General features: G+C 36.7%; 2 protein-coding genes across 3 annotated transcripts; one reads left to right on the plus strand and one right to left on the minus strand.

The window, feature by feature from the left end:
* LOC143445906 (uncharacterized) lies at positions 1-14,677 on the plus strand. Of its 2 annotated transcripts, XM_076945300.1 has the most exons (11): positions 1-441; positions 8,923-9,155; positions 9,427-9,524; positions 10,075-10,171; positions 11,046-11,185; positions 11,316-11,369; positions 11,516-11,682; positions 12,486-12,568; positions 12,744-12,868; positions 13,153-13,290; positions 13,429-14,677. In XM_076945300.1, exons 3-11 carry the CDS (start codon positions 9,435-9,437, stop codon positions 14,014-14,016), a joined length of 1,482 nt encoding a protein of 493 aa, XP_076801415.1. In that variant the 5' UTR covers positions 1-441; positions 8,923-9,155; positions 9,427-9,434; the 3' UTR covers positions 14,017-14,677. The 2 variants fall into 2 exon arrangements, with proteins under 2 accessions (XP_076801415.1, XP_076801414.1); XM_076945299.1 differs by lacking the exon at positions 1-441 and having other exon boundaries at positions 9,149-9,291.
* Positions 14,546-24,421, minus strand: LOC143445907 (GTP cyclohydrolase 1 feedback regulatory protein-like). Its single transcript, XM_076945301.1, has 3 exons — positions 23,801-24,421; positions 15,475-15,569; positions 14,546-14,999 (listed from the first exon to the last, which is right to left on the minus strand). The coding sequence occupies exons 1-3, from the start codon at positions 23,834-23,836 to the stop codon at positions 14,870-14,872; spliced, it is 261 nt and encodes an 86-aa protein (XP_076801416.1). The 5' UTR covers positions 23,837-24,421; the 3' UTR covers positions 14,546-14,869.
* Positions 24,422-25,088: the final 667 nt, after the last annotated feature.

Raw genomic sequence — 25,088 nt, forward strand, 5'->3', positions numbered from 1 at the left:
CACGGTTCAACCATCAACTTTGTATAAAAATTATATAACACTGCTGTTGTAGATTTCACAGTAGTAAGTAACGTAACGGTTATAGATAGCCAACAAAAAGGCACAAGGAAGAAAATGTGATGAACGACAACGACTGTAGACGTAAAACGTTTATGGTCCAAAAATTGGGGTCCTCAGGAAAAGGCGTGGCTCAATAAGCTAGTGTTTTTCCCAATGTATTGTATTGTATATTTTTTACCATTAACTGTGTAAAGCAATGTGCTCTGGTAAAGTAGAATCCGTCCCGTGCAGAACTTTAGAGTTTTGCGGGAGAACAGCATGGTGCCATGATATAAGATTTCTTCTAAAAATGAGTAAAATGTGCTAAAATTGCAGCTTTACCGTGAAGTAGAATGAACAATCAGGGATATATACCAAGACCAAAACTGAAAGACCCAAAAGGTAAACAAGCGATTCGTTTCTTAGTTACAAAATAACCATATTACCGAAAAAAAATAATTTTCTAAGTTAGGTTAAAACAAGTATACAATAGATTCAAATGAAGAATATAAAATACTATATAGTATATACTGTGTACATCATAAACAAAATTGCGGTAAGCTACGTTAATGCCATGTAGGACCCCGTCAATGCCAAGCATAGGCTTAATCCATTACCAACTTGGTTTAATCCTAAGTGGATTATGTTCAGGATCTGGTCTTGTTTAATACCTTAATTTTATTGCAACGCGTATAAGAATTATATTATTGTTTTTTCAACCACTTTCTGGTCACGAACCTCGTTAAAGACGTTATAAATGCCACGCCTGCCTTGACCTGAAAAAGACCGAGGGACATGCAATATAACTTAAGCTAATCAGCTTACAACCTGGTAAACCTATTTTTAAAAGGCTGACAAGAAAACACCAAGCGCAAAACCTGGCTCCAGTTCACGCCTGTGGCTTCAATTTGCAATTAGAAAACCGTTGTTTATGAAATGTATTTGCGCTTGGTTTTGCTTGTTCGTTTGGATTTGTCTTGACTACTGTAAAAATCGAATACTTTGAAAATCAATTCAAACAATGTCAAAATCATATGCAAGTAGCGATCGGATTTGATGAAAACTTCTTGGGCAAGGCTTTAAAGACGCTTCTTCCAGATAGGTAGTTTTGCGGGTTCAGTTCAAAAATTAGGCAAAACTACAAACAACTATAAAAATAAAATTAAAAACATGTACACATCGGACAATGCACAGAAATAAGCTTGGTAACCGGGGTTCAAGCAACTAGGTGTCATCGAAGAATTTCAAGTGGTGCAAAAACTTTCTTCAGTGTTCCTATAGAATGCAATATGAATTCATACTCTTCATCATTGCACGATGCATATCCACGGGAGTCAATTTAGGAAGTGAGCGGCGCCGGCACGCCCGGACTTTGGCAAGGTGAAATCTTGAGACGTGTTATTGTAAAACGCTCAAAGTTTCTTAAAGGTAGCTTTTACAAACTTACTAGTGGTCTTGATGAACAGTTTAAAATTCGGGCAATTGAACAAAAAATTAAAAACCAAATCAAAAAGGCATATCCATCGGAACTTGTGCAAACGCCAAGCTCGATAATTGTGGTTAAAGCGGTGAAGAATCATCGTAAAATTTAGGCCTAAATCATGCAAAGACTTTCTTCAGTCCAAGTAAAAGATTGTGATACTGTACTCGGTGATGGAAACAAGTCTTTATGGCCATGACACAAGTCAAGTCACTAACAGCGAAACTCCAGGTCAACTCAAGTCCAAATCTTAACACATGCCAAGCCACAGACAAGTCACCATCTATGATTAATTTTTCGTTTTAGATCGATAATAATAAACGGCTCTCTGAATACTCGTAAAGTAATTATAAGCATAAAATCTGATATTATCCATTTCTGACGCTTTTGCATATTCAATAGAATGTGTAACGTTTTGATTTTTGAATACATTCTTTCACAAGTTTAAAAATCGATTTTACAACGATTTGAAATAATTTGTTTTGGGACTCGAGTCGAGTCAACCGAAGTTTCTATACGTTAACACGATCGAGTCTTTTAAGTAAGTCTAATCTTTCCAAAAACCTGACTCGAGATTATTCACCTCTGACTGTACCATACCATACAACATGCTTATACTTACAATCAAAAGAAAGAAACGGTATATATCTTGAGGTTTTATTACAAACCAGGTTAAGCATTACCACAATTTATACATACAACGGATACTAAACAAACGCATAGCTAGCATAGCTACATTCAGTTTCATATCCAAGCCAAGCCGTTTCCTAATTGAGCTCTTGATGCATTAATAGTTTTTTAGGTCGTTTTAATGTTACAAACAATGCCATCGGCAAAACGAAGATGATGTAGACCAGAGGTGACGAACCTGCGGCCCGCCAAACAATTTTGTGCGGCCCACCAAACGATTTGACAAACGCCCATACATGCAAGGCATATAGGACTTATAGGAAATGCCATACCGTCCGGAAAATTCCGGACATGTCCGGAATTTAGGGTTAAATTTTGCGTCCGGCAGACCAGCAGTCTTGAACGAAGCGTCCGGTGAGACCAGCAGTCTTGAACTTTCTTTCACCTGTTTCTAATCTTTGCGCAATGCGATATCAAAAGCTGATAGCACAATTGAGTCGCAGCAGTATGTCTTCAATAGATTGCCGCACTCAATCGATGTATTTTTTGCGGCCGCGGGAGCAGCTAAAAATCTGCCAAATGAAGCGGTTGTGCTTGAATGCTAATTATTACGCAAAATGTTAAAAAAATTGTGCGGCCCGCTTGCTCAGCCGTAACTGACAAAGTGGCCCGCGTCATCGAATAGGTTTGTCACCCCTGATGTAGACATTCTCCATTGAGTTTAATTCTTACTTTTTATTTATCCCAACATAACTTTCTGAATATTTCTTCCAGTGTTGCCGTGTATAGTTAAGAGCAGTGGTGAAAGTGAGCCGGAACGCACCAGAACAGCGTTTCTGTGTAGATTTTTGTGTCGGAAGGACGTTCCGGTAAAAGGCAATGTGACAAGAGAAACTTACAACATACACTATTTGTTCGACAACAAAATCCAGTATATTTAGATTTCTATGAAGAAAAGTGGTGGCACAGAGTGAAATCAAAACTCACTTTCAATATTCAGATTATAGAAAAAGTTTTGGCTAGGAATACTATAAGACTAAACGACTTGCTTAAGCAAGCCAAGATAGCTTTTACTGAGCCAATGGTTATGTTCAGTTTGATAATGTTATAAAATTTTACTTCTAAACTTAAGTTGTTTTTTTTGGATTGCGCTAAGCCATTACTGTATGCAAAACGTTGTTTTTGAGCCGTGATCGTGGCTTATAGCCATTCTTCAAAGTAGTATAATAAATTAATTAAACCTAAACCGATATTGAACCTATTTTTTAATTTCTTGGGTGCTTGCATTTCTATGATTAATTTAGTTTATCTTCTTTGTTGGCATAAAATTATTCGAAAACGTACATATGAAGTATATAATTTTGTATAGTGCTGATTGAACGCGTTTGCCAGTCGCTATATAGCTAGTAACTGAAACCAATCAAATGTGGACATCAATAGATGTACAAAGCTTTGATTGCTTATATACCATAGAATGACGTAAACTTTGCGTCAGTGGTACCTTTAGAGCAGTAACTGTTGTTACAATAAAATCGAAGTATTCGTTTGACAATTTAAAATTCTTGAAACCCATAAGACATTCAGAGGCCAACTGTATAGAGCAAACGATTAATTGCATTTATACATGAAATAATGTCGTTTGTTTTTGTATGTAGTCTATACAGGTCCGACAGTAAAGTTACCCACTTGTTTAGAGGAAAGCGAATCACCTTGTCGTACAATTTTCTAAGATTAAATGATTCAAAATTTTTATGTGGTCTTGATCTTGATGTTTCTTCTGTCATATTAAGCCTGGATGTTTTTAGTAGCTGATAGGTGTTGGTTGGATGGACCATTTGGTTATATATTGTCTCAATAACTGCAGTACTTTCCACCGAGTCAAACGTATTTTTGTAGTAATGTTATCTGTACCAAGCCAAAGTATAAATTGGTGTATGTTGCATTCCGTTGTTTTTCCTAAAGTTGGTTTATTACATGCAAGTGTTCAATTTTCGAAGATCTTTTTCTGAATCCTGCTTGCTTTGTGGGTTGTTGTTAGCCTAAGACTCGACTTGGTCCAAATGCAGGCCAGCCCAGTCATTTTTCTTGGCCGGGGAACATTTTCATGAATTGCATTAAAAAGATAAAGTTTTATCGTGATCTGAGTTTAAAATTTTGTTTGACACACTCTTATGCAAATTTTACATAAAATAACACCAACCCAAAAATAAAACAGGAAGTTTACATTTGCGATCATTAATTTTTGGCTCCAACATGGATATTGACTGTTCACATTGAACGCAGGATGAAACTAATTAATAATGACCTGTTCACAATTAGCAATCATTTCCTCGTTTTGGAAAAAATATTGTCAGTGTTTCTAATCCTATCAAAGGATTAACTCAACATGAAAACAAAATTTAAAATATTGAAAAGCCTGTATATCTGTTTGAATATGGAAAATACAGTAGGCCTATACAAGAACTTATGGCTTTCAATTTTTCAGTCTTTTTGGGATATTTTTCTGGTGATTTGATATAAAATGCGTCCACTGTATTCCTTGATAACACTTTACTTTATAAGCACAGATTTCACAAAACAAGCACAAATGGTATGTTATCATAGTCATTATCTCCGGACTGAAAAAAGTCTTTGCACGAGTTAAACTCGGACCGTTCATTTAAAGTTAGCTTTGTTTGATTGGTTGACGTTTGTAAAATATTGTATATCAAATGTATCTTCGGAATCACAACCCAAAGTAAAATAACTTACAAAATTTTGTGGTATGTGATGTATCGCATTGATTCTTCCAATTTTGCATAAGTTGAAGTAAATTTCATTTGTTAAGTTAACGGCGTCACGTTTACGTCTTACATCACATGGTCATTTTAGGCTACTTTGACCACTTGTTTGTGGCCCGCGGTTGAATTAAGTTGGACAACCCCCTAGGTCATTTGTAATCCTATTGCTCGGCCTAATGATTCTTGTTGTAAGTTTGTGTAGGGCTGAAAGTAGACTAATTAATATCTAATCGGTATGCAGCTAAATGTGCAATATTCGCCTCTATATTTTCGCATTCAAAACTTATTTCACCTCATTCCTTGCGACTTTTTGAAATTCTTGCAGATTAAAACAAAACGGCGAACTCTAAATTTGGCGTTAAGGTTTAGTTGAAATAAAAGGCGTTTTAAAAGTGTATACTATACAATTAGTGTAAGGTTAAGGCATTGTAGGCTACGTATAAATTTGTGAATACATTTTATTTCAAGGCGTTTTAAAGCGGTTTTTGAGGGGTAAAACCGCAACATTTTTTAGCATTTGGGATGGGGTAAAACATAAAACACAGAAATTTTATAACCAGCTTTTAGAAACTTTTGCTCTCCCTCAATTCAGTCCTAATTACGCCACTGGTTACATACTTATAACACGAACTTGTGAAACAATGCTGCCGTAGCACATTATTATACAGCATAAAAGAGTTTTAAAACAGGCCAAAATACTCAAAGACAATTAATTGTTTTTAAAGACATAACCAGTTTTGGTAGCAAGGTCAAAGAAAGTCATTTGCACTTAAGGACGTTTGGAAACCCTATAGGACAGCGGTTTCCAACCTTTTTCTTGCCACCGGACCCCTTAGAAAAAATTTTGAAGTCTGCAGACTACACCAAATTTTAAGCATTTTTTCACACTATGCAAAGGTTGTTATGACGTCATATTATTTACAAAAACCATCTACTTTTTCACCGCATAAGCATTATGACGTGATATTAATTATTTCGAGCAAGTAATTTCCCAACAAAAGATTCTACAAAACAAGACACGGTGTGAGTGTGATTTATGTTTTTATACCCTTTGCTGAGACAATAACACTTTGAGTAACTTAATCGTGGCCCACAGTTCAAAGCTGTAAGCTTTATTCGGGTTTTGTAATTAGTACGGATGTACGGTATTTATTACACTACAAGAGTTTTTACTACTACTCATTTCGCTGTACATTTCCGTTTTATCACTGCGCAAATTGCGCAAAATCACTGCACTCTAAAATTAGGTTTGCTGTGGATCCCTACAAAGAAATTCCAAAGATGTAAGCTTCTAATACCGGTAATTATGATAAAGATTTGTCGCTGTGCTAACGGCAAATATGCGCCAGAAATCGATCACTAAATTAAAAAACCCTTTTTTAATGTCGGTACTGTCAGTGTCATGTGCAAATAGCGCAATTTTTACAGGTCGATGTTAAATCTAAATACTCGCGCCTTTTAAGCATATTGTTATGGCAACGTTTTAATCAATTAATATTTTAAAAATTTGTAGTATGATGAAATTATTCATAAGTCATTAGTATTATCAAAAACTTCGTTCAGTAATCTTATTATATTTGAAATTTAGTCTAGCTGAACTCCTAGCTTGACAAAGACCACAATATCTGAACAAGTGAACAAAGTTGCAAATCAAAGATTAAATGAAATCAAGGAAGTCTTTTCACTTAATTTACTTAACTTTATCATGATATTCACTGACCCCAGGTTCAGAACTTCTGCTATAGCCTATCGAGTGTTAAGATATCGCACGTGAGTATACGCGCGTTTTGTCTAAGAGGAAAATACTACCCTCAAATGAAAACGCCTAAAATGTCTTAAAAACTCGGCCTAATTTGCATACAGCTAAAAATTACCTCACCCAAGACTGTAATGCGTACAAAGGGAAACACAATCGTGTTACAGTATTGCCCATCATTCAATACTAATTTCTTTGAACCAGTTTCAATTATATCAAGGTGTTTTTGAATGATGCATTTAGATTCGCACTGAGCAGTGTGAACAAAATTTGATTTGTGTAGTTGATCTGGTGCGCTTTCTTTGGACTAATACGTAAGCATAACACAGGCAACAGGAGAATGCAAACCGTTGTTAAAGGTAGTCGGTTAGCATGAAAAGGGAGTAGATACTGGTATGTAAAAAGTTGATTTTAGCTATTTAGGGTTGTACTGAAATTAGATTTACATTAGCCTAAAAGGTAGGTTTAGGTTACTATGTAATGACGCTCAAGTTAAGCTAACAGAAACTAAAAATAGTATTGAAATTTGAAGGTACGATTTTTTCCGCTGAAATAGGCTAGTGACAGCCGTTTTGCAAACGTTGGTTCCTCTTTAGTACGGGCTATGAAGATTCTGCAAGCAAGGTGTTTTAGTTTTTAAAATCCCAAGCAGCCAAGTTAAATTTGTAGTCATTCGCAATATAGTGTGGTGAATGGGGCTTGGAGGCTGTCTGACTGTTATCAGACTATTGCACTTTGTAAATACATTTCCTGCACAACTGTTGTCGTAATTTTGTGTAATTAAAATCGCTGAAAATAATGTGAGGTAGGCATGTTTTTGTCTTTCATGCTTGTTTTTTCGCTTGTAGCGGCCGCTAAAAGACACCGTAATTGCTCATCGATTCAAGTTTTTTCATAGGCCACATATCCAACAAAGTGTTAACATCAAGAAGTATGTATAAAAGTTTCAGACTTACCAGAGTGGCAAGTTAATTATTTGACCTCAATCTGTTGTCTGTCATATATTTGTACTGTCTATCCCAGTAGTTCTCAACCTTTTTGTTTTGGCGGACCCCTGCTGTTTTAAATGTAAGCAAAATTAGCTTTCTGCTCGATAAACTGTTTATCAGATTATGACAAAACAAAAGGAAGCAACCACTAAACACAAAGTCTAAATGTAAAACTTTTGGTAGACCTACTGTAGTAAACAAATTACTTTATCACCATTGTGATATATCAGTGAAGATTCTGACATGATGTACTAAAATTACATAACCTGCTTGCCTTACAATGGAAAGTAACTGTGTGAAAATCGTAATTATTTCACTACACAAATTATTTTTCTGGCGATTGCACCGCAGAGTTGCACAGCTTACAGGGAACTCTGCCTCCATAGAACCCTATAAAGTGCTTCACGGACCCTCAGGGGTCTGCAGACCCAGTTGAGGACCACTGGTCTATCATGTTTATTATGCACGAGCTTAGTGAAGCACATTGACTGAATTGGGTTTGCTAACAGGAGAGATGAAAAGACTCGACTTGACCCGTGTTAGCGTGGAAATTTCCGTTGACTTGACTCAGGTCCCAAAAAAATTCTTTTAAATTGTTGCAAATCAAAAGAATTTATCCAAAAATCACTATGCAATACATTCCATTGAATGTGCAAAGGTGTCAGAAATGGATAAAATTAAACTATGCAGGTTTTTTTGTGGCGTTTTGAGGGACCGAAACAGTCTCTTGAATTTCTGCAAAGGTCTCTCAAAAATTTTTTTTCCGCAACTACAGCAGAAAATTAGCAATTACTGTATAAGCTCACTCTTTACTCTAATTAGATGTGTTGGTGTTATCATTACATGCATTTTTTCATAACTATAACTGTGCCACTGTACGTCAAACTCAACGTTTGTTCAGACACAAAAGGGAGAAATGCTGAAAGATGTTTTGTAAAATCTACACTGTTAATAATTAATTAAATATAATATTTGTGATAATAATTATAATTCCTTTAAGCAGCTATGGTTAATTTCACATACTTAGATATCATAACTGCGGTTTCTTAAAAATTCTTAGCGGTCGCCTAAGTCAAACCTTAAAAAAACCTATGCGTATGCCTTGCATTAACCTGTGTGCACTCAATCGTAAAATACAGTCCTAGATGCTTACACCGCAGCTACAATTAATTAGTAATGATTTAACAATTACGAGTAAAAAGTTTGCAATTTATTTAAAATAATTTAATGGATTAATTGTCTTGTTAGACGGGTTTCCAGCAGTTGCTTCTTACCAACTTCATTGCTGTCATCATCTAGGATATTTCGTGCCGCATTGAAGTGGTCATTAACCCAGGTTCCACTGTACGCATGTGAAGCAAAGCCCACATGCAAGAACCATAAATGCATGTGTGAAGAACATCTTCGCACTACAAATTTCACATTACGCCTGTTCATATGAGCTGAATATTCTGACGTTCTGAAAGAAAAGCCAAAAAGTTGTAGGCTGCATGTTGATTTGATTACTGCTTTTTTAACAGGCATTGAGTGATTGTATTTGACGCCATCTAGTGTATTGTTGATTGTTATTTTTGTAAAATGATTGTTTGCAGCAAGTAATGTCTCTACGAAAAAGAGGTAGTGTTCTTGATTGCTTGTTTACGCTATTTAACTTTGCAATAACACTCTTTAATAAAATGTTTATAATCAGTTAAACAAACAAATGTTTACAAGCATCGGTTTAAAGTACATTTTTATTTTGATGCATTTTAGCAAGGCATATGTCATCAGCAAGTGACTGCTTAAACTTTCCGAGGCAAGATTACTGCTTAGGAAAGGTATCAACTACACAAGATGTTGCAGAGGATTTGGTGAGTCAGATGAATGTTTGCTTTGCCACAAATTATGAGCAACAAGTAAATACATCTCTTCTTTTGGCTGCATGACTAATCAAGGCAACAAGCTTATGGTGTAAACATTACGAATAGTAAAAAGCAAATGCTAGATTACACCGTTTAGAAAACTGTCAAGTGTGGCTTTCTGATCATTTATAGTTCTGACTTTAAATTTTCTAGGTGCATTTGTTGCACAAGTTTCCTGTTAAATATAAGCTGATCTAATAACTATCAAACAGAACCTGTCATGATTTGGTTGAGCATTGAATATTATTTAGAATCTTTACTTTTCATACATGCTTTTCTTTTCCTCTGATATTTACCTGTTGTGTTGCATCCATTTAATGGCACCCTGCTATATTTATCGTACTGTATATACTGTACATTTACTATAGTTGACAGAATATAACATATACTTGTTTACAATGCTTTAGCTAAATATACTTTAATGCATAAATTACCTAAATAATACAATATGTTTTTTAAAAAACAACTTATTATGTAATATGTTCTTACATTGCAATAGACTGAAAAGAAATTTAAACAAACAAATGGTGTCCTGGGAACAGAATTATCAAGCTCATGTTTGTTCATTCCACAGTCACAATTGCAAGCTGGATTGGGTAATCTCTACAGTTCTAGCTTAAAATGTTACAACTTCATGACAGAGTGCTTTTTTCAAGTTATGCTAATTTCTCAACCCTCATCATCATTTTGTTATCCAAACATTACAGCAGATATATACAGTGTTATTTTGTAATCAATATGTGTAAAATACACTTCTTAAAGTTATGGTCTATTTCATGTTGGTATAATACGTCGTGACCAGCGTGTTACACTATCACGTGTTGGCAAGGTTATTTCCTGTGATGTGTACAGTTGATCATAAGTTTATATGGAGCAAATTGAGAAACATAACATGATATTGTTTCATATAACTTTAATGTCATAACGACTGGTAATTCTGAAGTGAAAACATGTGGTGGTTTGTCAATTCAACCAATGTATTAAATTATTCAACCCAGGACTATTCAACCTGTAGGTGTTAGTTGGGCCATCTAGGGTTAAATCTTCCATGGCTTGAATCGACTGGAACCAAAAAATGTAATTTGGAACTTGTTTGTTTTGACATCATGGACTTATGCAGCTATGAACTGTTTTCTTTTGCCCAAAATAAGAGACATTTTTTAGTACTTTAATTATAATGGTGAAAAAATATGCACAGATTTGAGTGGTAAAGGTATAAGGAACCTCTCTGCTCAATTTGCATATATTAATTGGAAGAAAGTGAAAAAATGTTTTTGTATTACGACCCTTGATAGAATCAATTGAAAATTTTTATCTGCTATACCCCCACCACATTTGTATTGCTTCCTTTTTCACATAGACTTTAAGGGAAGCATAATTAATCTATTCACGGCATTGTTTATTTGGTATGAAGTGGGGTTTTAATTTTTTATTGTTTAGATAAACGTTGAAGTACATTTTGTTTCATAGATGGAAACTTTTGGAAAGAGCAAACACACGTTTTGAATTTAGAAGTGGGAAAAAGCCATCTGCAGAAATCTGTAGGTAAAAGGTTGGACTCAACAGACAGCAACAAAACCTTTGAGCAATCGGAAGACATTGAAACTTTGGTTATTATTTCTCAATTGAACATTTTGAACAAAAGAGACTGAGCACGCCTTCGAAAATCTGCTATATCTTCTTTGCTGTTAAATAATGTCAGTTATGTGATGCTGCAATCATAATATTTTGTTTTTTAAGGACACAGGGAATATGGATGATTACAAATTAGTGAAGAGAAATGAAAATATATTGGTTAGTGTGCTAGATGCTATTAAGCAATTGAATATTATCTTAACTTGATTGGATTTAATTTTGTCAGAAGCATAGGCTAACAAGCATTGGTTTGTCAATCACATTTGCATGTGACTTAGGTATAAAACGTATGATTGCAATCATAGGATGAAGCAAGGCAACTTGAAACCCTTGAGGCATTTGGGAAGGAGTTCAAACAGAAAAGAATTCGCCTTGGTTACACCCAGGGAGATGTTGGTCATGCCATTGGTCACCTTTACGGCAATGATTTCAGTCAGACGACTATTTCCCGATTTGAAGCTCTCAATTTGAGGTAACAAAAAGTTCTAGTCCTTTGTAACTTTAGCAAAAAGTTTAACTTCAAAGGTGCTTTATTTTCAAAAAGTTAATGTTTTGTAATAAATATTATATACCGGTGGTTAAAAACATGTTTTTGTGATAAGTCACCAAGACAAACGAATGCCACTGACTGCTTTTGTGACACTTTTTAAGTTCGCAAAAGTGTTGTGATCGTGTAAGGTTTGCTACACTTTAATAAAACTGCTTATGGCTGCAGTTGTTTTTGTCTTATTTTAGGTTTAGACAAGGTCAAAAATAATTGTTTTTGTCACTGACTTTGGTTACGCAACCTATAAGTCTGTGGTTAAAAGGCTCATAAGGCTAGATAGTCAGGTGGTAATTAGTGGTCCACCGTGCTTGTATCGGAATCAGTGTGAAAAAATTCGAGTTGTGTTATCTAAAACAACTTACTGATAATTTAGCACCGTTGGCTGTGTAACTCTAAAGTTAAAGATTGACGTCATGCCCAACATTCAGTACATACCAGTAAATGCTGAAGCAAAAACTAGTTTGCATAAAATTGCAACAAAATCCCTAGGCCTTATGCAAATAAGCCCTCTATTGACAACCTCTTGCAGAAACAATGCATCAAGCCATTGATGACCTTTCATTGCCACCATTAGAATCAAAATAGGTGATGCTTTACGGCATTGCCCATTAAATGACTCTGCTACGCAGGTTGTATATTATACCAACTATTGCATTGCCAGTTTAATTAACGCTTCTATATAATAAGGTATGAACAAAACTGCAAAATGTGCAACAATGTTCTTTTAGTTTCAAGAATATGTTGAAATTAAAACCTCTGTTGGAACGGTGGTTAGAGTACGCAAACAAGTTGGCGGAGCAGTCAAGAGATGGTAAGAAATATCTATTATGGAATATTTTATTATGGTTTGATTTATACTTGAAAAAATTTCGAAAGCACATCGATATTTCATTTGTGTTTGTTTCAGGATTAATACTCTGCATTATTGACGGTGGATAAAATTTTTAAATCAATCATTAACTGTTATATATATTCTAACTTTACAGGTGGTACTCAACCAGTTCCGCCAGAAATCCCTCCAGCTGAAGAGGTTCGCCAATCAAGGAAAAGAAAGAAGCGGACAAGCATTGACCAAAATAGAAAAAAACTTCTAGATGAGCAGTTTGACAAAGTAAATGTAGCCTGTTTGAAATACTTGTAAGGATGTTGTTGACATGTATGTTATGCACATATATGTGATGTATCCAATAATTTTGTGGCGAACAAAGGTCTATTGATTACAAGGTTGTACCTGAGCTAAATTTCATCGCCTGCGGGCAGGATTATTTTGCGGCATTATCCCGCAAATTTGAATTTAGTTTTCATTTCTCTACCATTTGTTGCAAGAAGGAATGTATTGCTTGCTAGCTTAATCAAAGTTCAATTCTTGCAATGCAATGCAATTCTTTCATTCAGAATCCGAAGCCAACATCAGACGATTTAAACCAAATAGCTGAGGAATGTGAAATGGAGAAAGAAGTTGTACGGGTGTGGTTTTGTAACCGTCGCCAAAAAGAGAAGCGGATTGCTATGCACGAACAACAGTCACATGAGGTGACCAACAGTCAAAAATACCTGAAACTTGATCTTAAGTGTGATGCCAAATTTGTAGCCTTTTCTTGAAATTCATTTTATTGGAATTTGAAAAAGGTGTCGTATATGTGCATAAAGACCAATTTTGTTTTTATGAAGGAGCCCCTTTCTCCAGACGGTGACCTTAAAAGTATTCCACTTCATGACAATGGCATGCCGTCATCGACCGAAATGAAAGTAAGCAGAGGCATTTCCCTTTCGTCTAAGCGAACTGCCTATCCCAGCATTGGTACAACCCAGGCACTGAGCTTACCAGTCAACGTAAAAATGGAAAACAAAACCCAGCCTGTGCTCCAGGGTCATATTTCAGTTGGAAATGTTTACAATGGGAAATTAGAACAAGCTATTCCCATACTAACCAGCAACCACCATGTACAAAATCGATGTACTTTGTCCTGTGATCATACAGCCTTGCTTTCAGCAAAGTCTTCCCATGGGCAACTTACATTCCCTGCACTACACCCGGGTCAATACGGGAAAAACATTGCTGCAGCATCCATTGTCACTACTTGTCCTGCATCTTCTTTGGGTTGTCACCGGTACGGGGAAATATTACCGCCTCCTCCCATCCCTGGTAATTCGCTTCTCACTTCATCTAATGCAAACCAACCTTCCAGAAATTTCATGTTTGCGAATGGTGATCGTGCCTTTTATGAACTAAAGCAGAGTGATGCAGCAACTAATTGAGGTGATAATTCTTCTTCCGCATGTAATTGTGAATATTTTTGCGCTATACAAATGTGGTACTATTTTGAAAAATGAAGCCTTCTGCTTACCCTTGCATGCCTGAAATTAGGTACGCTGTATTATCTTTTTAATTTTTCTAAACTCCCACCTAATTTTTGCGTCTCCTTGGCACAACCCATGCATGGTATGACCTGGAAGTATATCTGACGGCTAAAATGTAAAAACGCTGTGCCTGAGTTACTTATTTACCATTCAGTGTCAGAATGAAACTTTAACAATGCAGCATTTACCAAGTTACAAGCTTTGCAGTGGTGTTGTATATGTCTTAATATTATGCTTTTGAGTCTGCAATTAAAAACTTGATTTTGCTTGTTATATTGTTTTTTTGGTGGGTGAATAATTTCATACAAATTTTGACAGTTCAAAGATCTTGAGCTTTTTACTCGCAAACCTATGCAATTGTCACGGCAGGACTGAAAAACATATCTAACCCGGCAAAGTTGTGTACTCTAATAAATGCACTCAATCCTGAAATTGTACGTTTATATTATTTCTCGACCATGTGTAAACACAAAAAAACACGTTTTCACTTCCATTTGTATAGTTATTCCTAATGTTGATTAATTGCATTGCGAGCTTAGAAATAAATGAAAACAAAGAATTATGTTCGATTTATTCTTCAACACAGCAAGATTGTTAGTGACATATACAGAGACAATACATAATTATAAAAATCATTTGAACATACTGGTAGTAATAGTATGATATACAGTTATACACATTGTACTGATATAGTTTGCATAGATATTAAAAGACCACATTGCACAAGCCATACAAACTGTATGTTCAAATACTATTCTTTTGGTTTGTGTAAGGTCCATATTGCAGTTTGTCCAATGCCAGCTGTGCCAACAACCTTGTAGCCTGCATCTTCTAGCTTATTTAAAACAACACGTGGAGGAAGGTCAACAACCCATTCTTTGCTGAAACAGAAGGTTGACAGAGTTGTCAAAACACAACGCACCACATGATGGCTCGCAAGTAAAAAACCTATGCAAAACATCATGGCAATGGTTTCGAAAAGTAATTCTGAAGCAATAAAATATTCTTGATTGATTTTTTTTTGGCCAACAACGAAATTTTTTTTATGTTTACGAAAACTGCAAAGTAATTAGTTAACCAAAAGATTGTGTTATTCAAAAAAACTTTCAATAAAAAGGCTACTTAACACTATTTTACATAATGCACTTTACACTTTACTGTTATTATCAGTTACATTTATAGTGAATTATTCGATATAATCTTATTAGTACTGGTAAATTAAATGCCTCACTTTCCTAATATGACACTCCTCATTCCATAAAAGGGTTTTACCACTAGTGTTTTATGATACGTTGGGTTTTAAAATTGACATTTGGGACAAAAAATAATCTGCCTACACTACAAAGCAAAACCTACAAAGGATTTCCGGTTTTTTGGACTAAACTTGCTCCTAGATATGCCATCAAGTCTCGATCTGAGGCTTCATCACCAACAACAGTAGGTCCATTTTCCTAAACATAGAAAATACATTAACAATAAAACAAAGGTAATCGCTTTAATGCAAGCAGAGGAATCATATTGCCGTTTAGCATCATCATCACCTCTACAGCCTAAAACTATGGCACTTTCGAGGCAAAATCAAAACAAGTTATTCGACTACTTGTACTAAAGCACTTTCCAAAATGATGCTATCAATTAATTTAATTCAACTCAATCTTACTTTTAATAAATAGGCTAAGACAATGACAAAAAACAATAAACTTTGCACAAATTTTAATTATACCAGACGTTCAAACACACTAAATAGAATGCGTGTAAGAGTGAAATGCTAATAAATTTATTCCTAGCGAATAGTTTTTCCAGATCTAATATAAGTGGTTTTTTTAACAGTCGATTTGAACTTAGCGTTGTGAGAATATACTGTATTATACAGCAAGATAATATAGTATACAGCCATACTATCTACAAGATTCACAGTTGGAGCAGAATTAAGGAGTAGTTCTTTAAGTCAACACATTTTTTATTGCTGTTTTCAGTGATTCTACAATGGTTGATTCCAAACCATAAATTTCAGTCCAATTGAAATAAGGACTGTTTCGTTATGTTAATAGACGAATTCCAACAGTATTGCGTCATAATAATCTTGCATTTTTTCTCATGTTGCATATGCCAAAGGGTATTTTAGCCACGAGGAAGCTAGTGTGATTGTGAATAGCAATATTCTTAGATTTTAGTTAGTGAGCCGGTACCTAGGTATAGTTATTTTATTCAGTCATTAGAGTGCTAAATAATGAGTTCAGTCAAACGAAAATGCAGGCAATACAGTTCAAGTTATCTCCAGTATGGATTTATTCCAGCCCCAAATTCCGAATCACAGCCAATGTGTTTGCTGTGCTCTAGTCTAAAGTGTTTTCTAATGAAGCGATGAAGCCGTCCAGACTTTCCGAGCATTTAACGAAAATTCACCCAGATAAAGTAGGTAAGAGTGCAACATTTTTTCAAATGCTCTGGGACAATTTCAAAAAACGGAAAACTGTTGGCACGATGTTTTTAAACCTTTTCTATACAAGTAATGATGGATAATGTGCGTCTTACAATTTGTCTTCGATGCTTGCAAGAAAAGGCGCACACGATCGGCAAAAAATTGATCTTGCCATCAGTGAAGGAAGTTTTAGACACCGTTTTGCATCACAAGGCCTCTTCTACAGTTATTAAATCTATTCCTCTGAGTAACAATACTGTTCAGAGACTGGTGGATGAGATGGCCACCTATATAGAAGATAGCTTATGCAGCATCATCAGGAATACAGGATTCAGTTTACAACTGGATGAGTCAACTTTTCCAGTAAATGAGTCTCTATTACTTGGGTTTGTTCGTTTTGTGAATGATGGAGTTTTACATGAAGAGTTGGCAATAGTTTTAGCACTGGATTCAGATACTCGCGGTGAGACAGTATTTCAAGAAGTTAAAACATATCTCGAAAAAAAAACAAATTCCACTTACCAATATCATAGTGTGTGCAACTGACGGCGCCCCATCTATGATGGGCCGTTACCGTGGCTCCATGGCATTCCTAAAAGCAGCGAATCCAAACGTGCTTACAATTCATTGTGTGATTCATCGGCAGCATTTGGTGGCCAAGAATATCAGTGGTCGTCTTAACCTCTCATTGACGACTGTCATCAAGGCAGTAAATAAGATTAAAGCTCATGGACTTAACACACGCTTGTTTAAGCAATTGTGTAAAGAGAACAACGAGGCCCTTGAGCGCTTACTTCTACACACAAGAGTAAGATGGCTCTCCAAGGGAAGCTGCCTTGCACGATTTTACACACTGATAGATACTGTTGTGGAATTCTTGGAAAGCTGTCACCCTGGCCTTGCCAAAGAAATTATTGCTATGAAATGATATCGCATACTTGTCAGATATATTTTCCAAATTTAACGAATTGAACCTATTCCTTCAGGGTAACGAGGTAAATCGAATCAAGGTAAAATCAGCACTGTGTGGATTCAAAAATAAGCTTGCGTTGTATGGGCGAAATTTAGCTAGACGCAATTCTTCCAGTTTTCCAGCTTGCAACAACTTGATATCAGCGACAAAGGTATTTCTAATGTTGATGTTGAGACATACAGCAAATATATTCAGGAATTGCATGGAGACATGGAAGTTCGGTTTCAGGATGTAATACAATTGGAGATTCCTGACTGGATAATCGACCAATTCATTGATATTTCCGAGCAAGGGATTCTTGCAAAATGATTTTGAACTCAAACCAAAATTCCGTATCTCGTATCAATCATTTTGGCTGCAACGCGAAATTAAAGTGAAATATCCTCACATGTGGGACCGGGTAAAAATTTTTTTCAATGCATTTCCCAGCTCATACTTATTAGAGCGTACGTTCAGTGCCGTCACAATGCTTCTGGACAACAGAAGGACATTGTGAGACGAGGAGATTTACGATTGTTATGTAACAACATGTTTATGATGTAACAAAAGCTTTGTTTGACTTGAATGGTGGATGATGTAATAATCCCTGCTATCTAGTTTTGATGGCTGGAGCTAGGCTTGTAAACGTTCAATTTGTTTGCTTATCGATGTAGTTAAAGAAAAGCGATTACACAGTTCGAAAGAGGAATGTCCTGCCGTGTCAGAAATGTTTTAGATGGTAGATCTGGATGGAGGAAATACAGACCACCTGTACCATTTGCAGACATTGTTGCTTGATGGGGGTTGTTTCACAGTCACTCATCAGAAAATATTACTTTCTTTCACTTTTCAGCAGTCGAATCGAGGTGAGACTTGGAAAATGTGTATCATTTAGCTTTCATAGATCGAGTGAGCCTGTTTTTTTGTTTGGTTTACAAGATTTCAGCCCAAATTTGTCAGTCAAACGATTTTTATGATCAATGTGCTGACATTTATACCTGTGAGCAACGAAGTGGATCAAATGTTTTTGTTTAAAAACAAGAGGGAGCACACAACCATCTTCCTCATCACATGATCGTACCTGATGCTGTAAAACTTGAGTTTAAGACCTGTTCAAGTCCTGGATTGACAAACTTTTTGAATCAAACTGTTTGATGGATATATGTCTGAACTTCAGTTTTTCAGATGGTTTTTGTTCTGATTTCTGAGTAACCTTTTAAGAAAGTATAAGACAATAGAAGTGTGAACAAAGGTTTAATTGCGCTCAGCGGGAGTCAGCCTCTACGTAACAAAGAATGTTCAAACTTACTAAAAAGTGTAAAACGCATTAGCAACGATACTCTTTTAGCCGGTTAACCGGCAGAATTATATCCGGATATCAGATAGAAAAAAAACTGCGGTTAATCGGTTAACCGTTATCCGGATAAACAACACTTGCAATAAATTTTCTTGTTCTTAAGTTACAAAAATGCAAATTCTCGCAATTGGTCTTAAACTTTTGAGAAGCTTTACTAGTTGCTGGCATCTTTTGTTTTTTCAGTGCGCTGTGTCTGTATCTGCCTATTTTATGTGCAGTTCTACACAAAACGTACCGGTAGCTTTAGTACAAATAAACCTTGTTACTATGTACCCCATTAATATTGTTTACACTTCTAAAACATCCGAATTTTAGTCCCGAGTCAGCTATTGTATTCACTATTTTGTGCGTACCGGTTACAGCGAACACCTTTATAACGTAAACAATACATGGAACCAATGTTCACATTTTCAATGAAAATATGAAAGCCACCTTCTACACAATGTACATATGCACAGTTTATTGATAAATCAATTGTTACTTGATGATTTGTAATTGTTTAGGTCACAAAAACGTTGGTTATCTGAAACGAATACAGCTGATGATGTTACACACTGTAGCCAACAAAACTGACAGTAGGTAACCTATTAGAGAGTAATAGCTCCAAAACAAAAAACAAATAATGTTAAATGGTAAGGCGAAAATCGTACACGGGTGAATCATACACGAAAAATTGTTCAATTTCATGGTTTAGCCATGTATGCCAAAAACTCCAAACTTTCGGGAAAGGAAAGTGAGTGGTTTGAATTTTTTTCGTTTGTTGAGGTATTTAGAATGATCTGAACAAGCCTAAGCCTTATTGTGAGCGTAACTTTGTTTCGAATTAGTACCAGATCGTTAGTACCACTGTAGTAACGTACTTGCTGACAACTAAGAAACATCGAAGTCGCTTTACGCATACTAACTAACAATGTCATTCGAATCAAGGTGGCAAATAACATAAGCATTGCTTCAAACTTGTATGAGCCAGGTGTTACTCGTCCAACTGTACTAGATGTCAGGGATTGAGTCGAACAGCCACCGAACTAAGCTCACAGGTCGTGTATTCCATGAATAGTCGGATATAACATGGACTGAGGTTGGCTCCTCTGCGCCACACTCGCAAGACATGGAGTTTGTCATTATCCAATTGTACAGAGTTGAGTGGAAACACCGGTTCACTGGCGATGAAGCCGTACCCAGGCCATTCTGGGTGGCAAGAGTCTGGAGGTGTGGGAGTCGGCTGAACCACCAACAGGTGCGCAGTAGCTAGAGGTGGAATAGATTAGAGCAATGCATTTCAACCCTTTTGATGACGTTTTGCACTTTTTAGTGTCACGAAAATGTCAGTCGCACGTGATACAGTCCAAGCTGTATTTAAAGCGTTTGGCAGGCTGGCGATTTGGTCATTCATTTACCTTTTCTTGATATTACTTATTGAAACTAAATATTTCATAAAACAATCCTTACCAGAATACGCATATGTGTTAGCATTTGTAACCCGAACTCGACACATCAACACACACTTAACCTAGTCTTAAACATTAGAGTGTTTTACTTTGCTTTAAGTGCATGTTACATCAGGGTAAGGCCAATTGCGAACTGGATTCGATTTCCAGTTGTGCTGCTGTTGTAATTTCCTTGAGCAAGGTGTGTAGGACACTTACTTTTGTTCAGTGGTCTTGATGAACAGTTCCAAATTTGAGTAATACAAAAAAATAAACAAAACATATAAAACAAGCGTTTCTATATAAAAACTTGCACAAAGACAAGATCAGCAGCCGAGGCTCGAGATGACGAATCATCGCCAAGTTTAAGTTGTGGAAAGACTTCCGTCAATCTGAAAACAAAGTTTGTGATACCATACAATACTAGTTTGTCAGGCAACTTTTTTATGCCATTCACGCTACTGTAGTTAGGCCTAGTCTAGTTAAAGGCTTCCTTGCCGATTTCATGGGATTGTGCAATGCTCCGCATACAAGCAAATGGAGTGTTACATTGCAAATACATTTAAAAATATAAAACTGCGATGATTGCACAATGTATATTACAAACTTGCCTCAACCATGGCCTGACGCGAGGGTAAGCGTGAAAATGCCAAACTTGCACAACCAATCAGCATTGCTTAAGAGTAAACGAAAATCAGGGAGACAAATTTCATGCAGAAGAATCTTTTTCTATACGCACTGGTGGATACAGTCTCGCAGGTGGAAAAGCACTGGACTAGAGCTAGTGCTGCTCCATAAAGAGTAGCAGCCCTAGGCCATCAGTCACCTGATCAAGGTGGCCTGGGAAATAAGTTTCTTGTATAAAAACTCAAGTTATCGGCAATACAAGACCAATCTGTCTAAGGTTACAACCTTAAGGTATTTTGAAGTATTACAGAAGGGCACAGACGTGCTGCTGATCTGAAGTTTCAGTCTCCATTTCCGGAGGTAAGTCAATGAGTAGTCATGTCTTGGCAAAGAGTCACCTCCACTGTTTTCCACGTCCAAGTCCACGTTCGGTAAGTAAACGGGTCATGGCTTTAGGAAGTGTAGATGTTAAAAGGGGGGAAGACCAATCTTTGTGGAATGGTCTTCTTAATGTGTCGCAGCCTGTGTTGCAGTCTGTGGTAAAGTCTAGTGATGGTAAAGCTCAAGCTGCAGACAAGCTCCATGATCATGTGCCTGCCGAGGAACACAAGAAGCTTACAGGCGAATCCACCGTAACCTATTGTGTCGTAGGCAACTGTAATAGTACAGCGATAGCCTTTTCCTTAGTCTTGAAACTGCCCTTGATGACCCGGGCCGTTAGAGTGACTTGGTCTACAATTGACCTCCTGCGTCGAAACCCAGCATGTCTTTGTGGGAGGAAGGGATCAATGGGGTGTAGATCAGGTGTTTGATAATCTAGAAGGGGACAAAAAAAAATATCAGACGACAATTCTTTGGGTCCCTTATGAAACCTTGGAATTACAACTACGCGAGATCTTCTCCATAATTTCATAATTTTGTGATGTTACAAGCAGGAAGCAACAAAGCCAGGACTTTATCACAAGACCAACATGGGGAACTCATTTGATGAGAAATCTTCAGAGATGTTTTAGCCATCTGGTGTTTATACCCTTACAGGTCAGACATTCCATTTGCCACAAGTCATTGCAGAGAAGTTTCCACCTCTTTGCTGGTGCATCTCATTTTTCAGAAGTCGAGTGGCAATGATGCTGGAAGAGAGAAGGGCATGAACAAGAGGTGGAAACTGACCTGTTGGTTAAGGTTGTTTAGGATACGACATGCCTTGCGGCTCCAATGTGAGAAATTTATGGTGTTAACATATCACCATCTACTGCACAAGCTTCTTAGTATTGATTCTCTCCATATTGATCTGTTCATTACTAATTAATCACCGTACTAAAATATGGTGAAACTTTGGTTGCAAGAACTATGGTTATAACCCACTAAATTCTGAAATTATGTACGATATAACATGGTTTTACTGCTTCAAAGCAAACTATGTCATTTGACGTAGTAAACTGGGCCCAGAGCAGAAGTGCACAACCAAATGACATCACAGTTTGAGCTGCTTGGGTCTAGTAGATACAAATATATCCTGTGATTACTATATAGAGGTGTAGGAAAGGAGTTACAAGGTAGCGAAAAAGAAAGTATGACATAATAAATCCTTAATATTCGATCAATCCTGATATAAGCACAAAATTAACAGACCAAAAAAGCACGGAAAGGGTTTGGCCTACACCAAGGGTCGGCAACCTTTTGCACTTAGAGCCATTTTAACCGATATTCCACAAAATAAAAATCACTGGGAGCCGCAAAACTATTTTCACAATAAAACGAAAACGACACTCTGTAACAAAACTGTCATGTGTCGCATTTATAAAAGCAGTTAATTCAGTAAGATTTAATTAATGTGATTTTTGCTCTTGCATTTCATTGCAAAGCATCTGTACGTGAGGGCTGTAGGATGTCATCTTCATCTTCACACATGATTGTAAGCTGTCATCTGTGAGATGTGTGCGGTATCTGTTTTTAATGTTCTTCAGACACTTTTCTTTTCTTAGATTTACTCATAGTTGGTTGGCTGTTACAGCCTGCGCACTCTCTAATCTAACTGCTGCTAGTAGACTGCTAAAAACAACCTTTACGTTAATCGACTAATTATGACGTCACAACCAGAATGATTGCTTTCATTTACTATAATGTTCTCAGTGAGATAAAGATGCGAGTGTTCTTCTGTTTGTTTCTACTGTAGCAATAAAATTAATAAGAGCCGCATCAGAAGGATGAAAGAGCCGCATGCGGCTCCGGAGCCGCAGGTTGCCGACCCCTGGCCTACACCATTTCATTAACAATCACTTTAAGGCTTAGTGTGATGGGATGCATAGAAGTTCACCACAAAAAGGCTTGAGCGGCATGATGCTGCTAGTAAATGTCAATTATGTCATTTGTCTTATTAAATTGCAAAAATTAACCATAAATCACAATCACATAAATGGCAAGGTTAAATGAAATCACAACATCACATTCCAAGGGTGCATGAGAGAAAAAATGTTAAAAAGCACTGTAGTAAGGTACACGTAAGAAGCTAAGATACGCTATATACTAGCTCAGCGTGGTCCAACTTCTTTTCATCGCGGGCCAAAATCAGAAAATTTTTTTATCTTGCGGGCCAATGTTTTTAAATTAGAACTGAAAAACAATGTGACATTGATATTAGAACTGAAAAAAGTTCTCTTTTTTTATTAAAACTGAAATTAGAATAGTTCAAAATTTAGCTATTAAATGCTGATCAACGTGACATTTGCGGTCGAGGTTCTTCCTCGACAATAGCGACTATCAAAGCTGACTATCAGTTCGCGGGCCAAAAATCGGTGCTCGCGGGCCAACTTTGGCCCGCGGGCCTGCAGTTGGACCACGCTGTACTAGCTTAATTATAGGCCTACCACAATACACTTTATCGCCAGTATACTTACCAGCCTAATTAACGTAGTAATCATCACATAAGGCATGTTTTACAGCAGAGAAAACCTGCTAACGATCAGATAAACCAAGCAACTGAATGGTGTCAATTGGTATGGTTATGGTATGACCAGGTTTGCGAAACGGAAGCATTTAAGCAAATTAGTAGTTTTAACTGAGCACATACTAAATTTTTATCGTGATGTCGTCAACTACAGGCCGCTGCAATCATGACGTCACGTGTTTGCTGATTTAGTAATCAGAGGGTCGTAATTCAGAGGGCAGGGCCGTAATCAGAAAAAGGGGTGATTTTATTGTACAAAAGTGTAAAATTATTGTACCGTTTTCAAATAAAACCCTGTTATTGTATATTGCTCAGTAGTTGACAGGTTGACAGAGACAGTTGATGGGGTGTAACGCTAGGCTGCTGTTCATGATGTAACGAACAGCAGCCTGTCACCCTGCTGTTGGTTGCTTGTCTGTAATAAACCGGCTGCTGTACGTGACGTCAAGTAGCGCTAGTAGTGCAAGTAGCGTGCAAGTAGTAGTACAAGTAGCGCCCTGCTGTTCGTTGCTGCTGAAAACTGGGCAGCTCACTGTTCGTTTCTAACAATGGTGTTCAAAACGCGAACATACCGCAAACAGTGGGTGCAATACCTATTAAGAAGTTGTACATCAATGGGGAAATTGCTGTGTGTTCTACTGCACATTGTTCTACGCTTCTGTGTTTCATTTAAAAGTAGAACTACAAAAGCCTACTGGGTAAAAGTTCAAAAAAAAACAATGCATCAGTGGCTCTGATCCAGAGGCGAGATTGCACCCAAAAGGGCAGTGTGCTGCAACTTACTGTTTTTTTAATAGCACCCTGCTATTGCTTGCTGTTCAGTGACTGACAGCCTGCTGTTGGTGACCTAACACGTCGGTGACGTAATCAATAGCAGTTTAGTTTTCCAGCAAAGTGAGCAGCTGATGCGGGTTTTTTCCAAGAAAAGTGTACATTGGTTTTTAGAAAAGAACATGTTTAAAGATTGGTTGTATGGGCAAGGATGGTGTAGTGTAAGCAAAGATTACTGAGAGTAATAACTTAGTGTAAGTGTATAAAACCTGTAGCCTAATAACACTGGGCAACATTTTTCAACTTATTTTTTATTCCTTGCTCGTTTCAAGTTTATCTAGAGTCATTCTAGACTAATGTGGCCATGCTGAATCCAAATCTGGCCTTAGATTTTTTCTAACACATCACGTTTTTGAGATATGATATATGCACACGACAACCCTTAATTGTCATTTCAGCTAATTTTG

The sequence above is a fragment of the Clavelina lepadiformis genome, chromosome 2 (assembly GCF_947623445.1).
Source record: "Clavelina lepadiformis chromosome 2, kaClaLepa1.1, whole genome shotgun sequence".
Taxonomy (NCBI): domain Eukaryota; kingdom Metazoa; phylum Chordata; class Ascidiacea; order Aplousobranchia; family Clavelinidae; genus Clavelina; species Clavelina lepadiformis.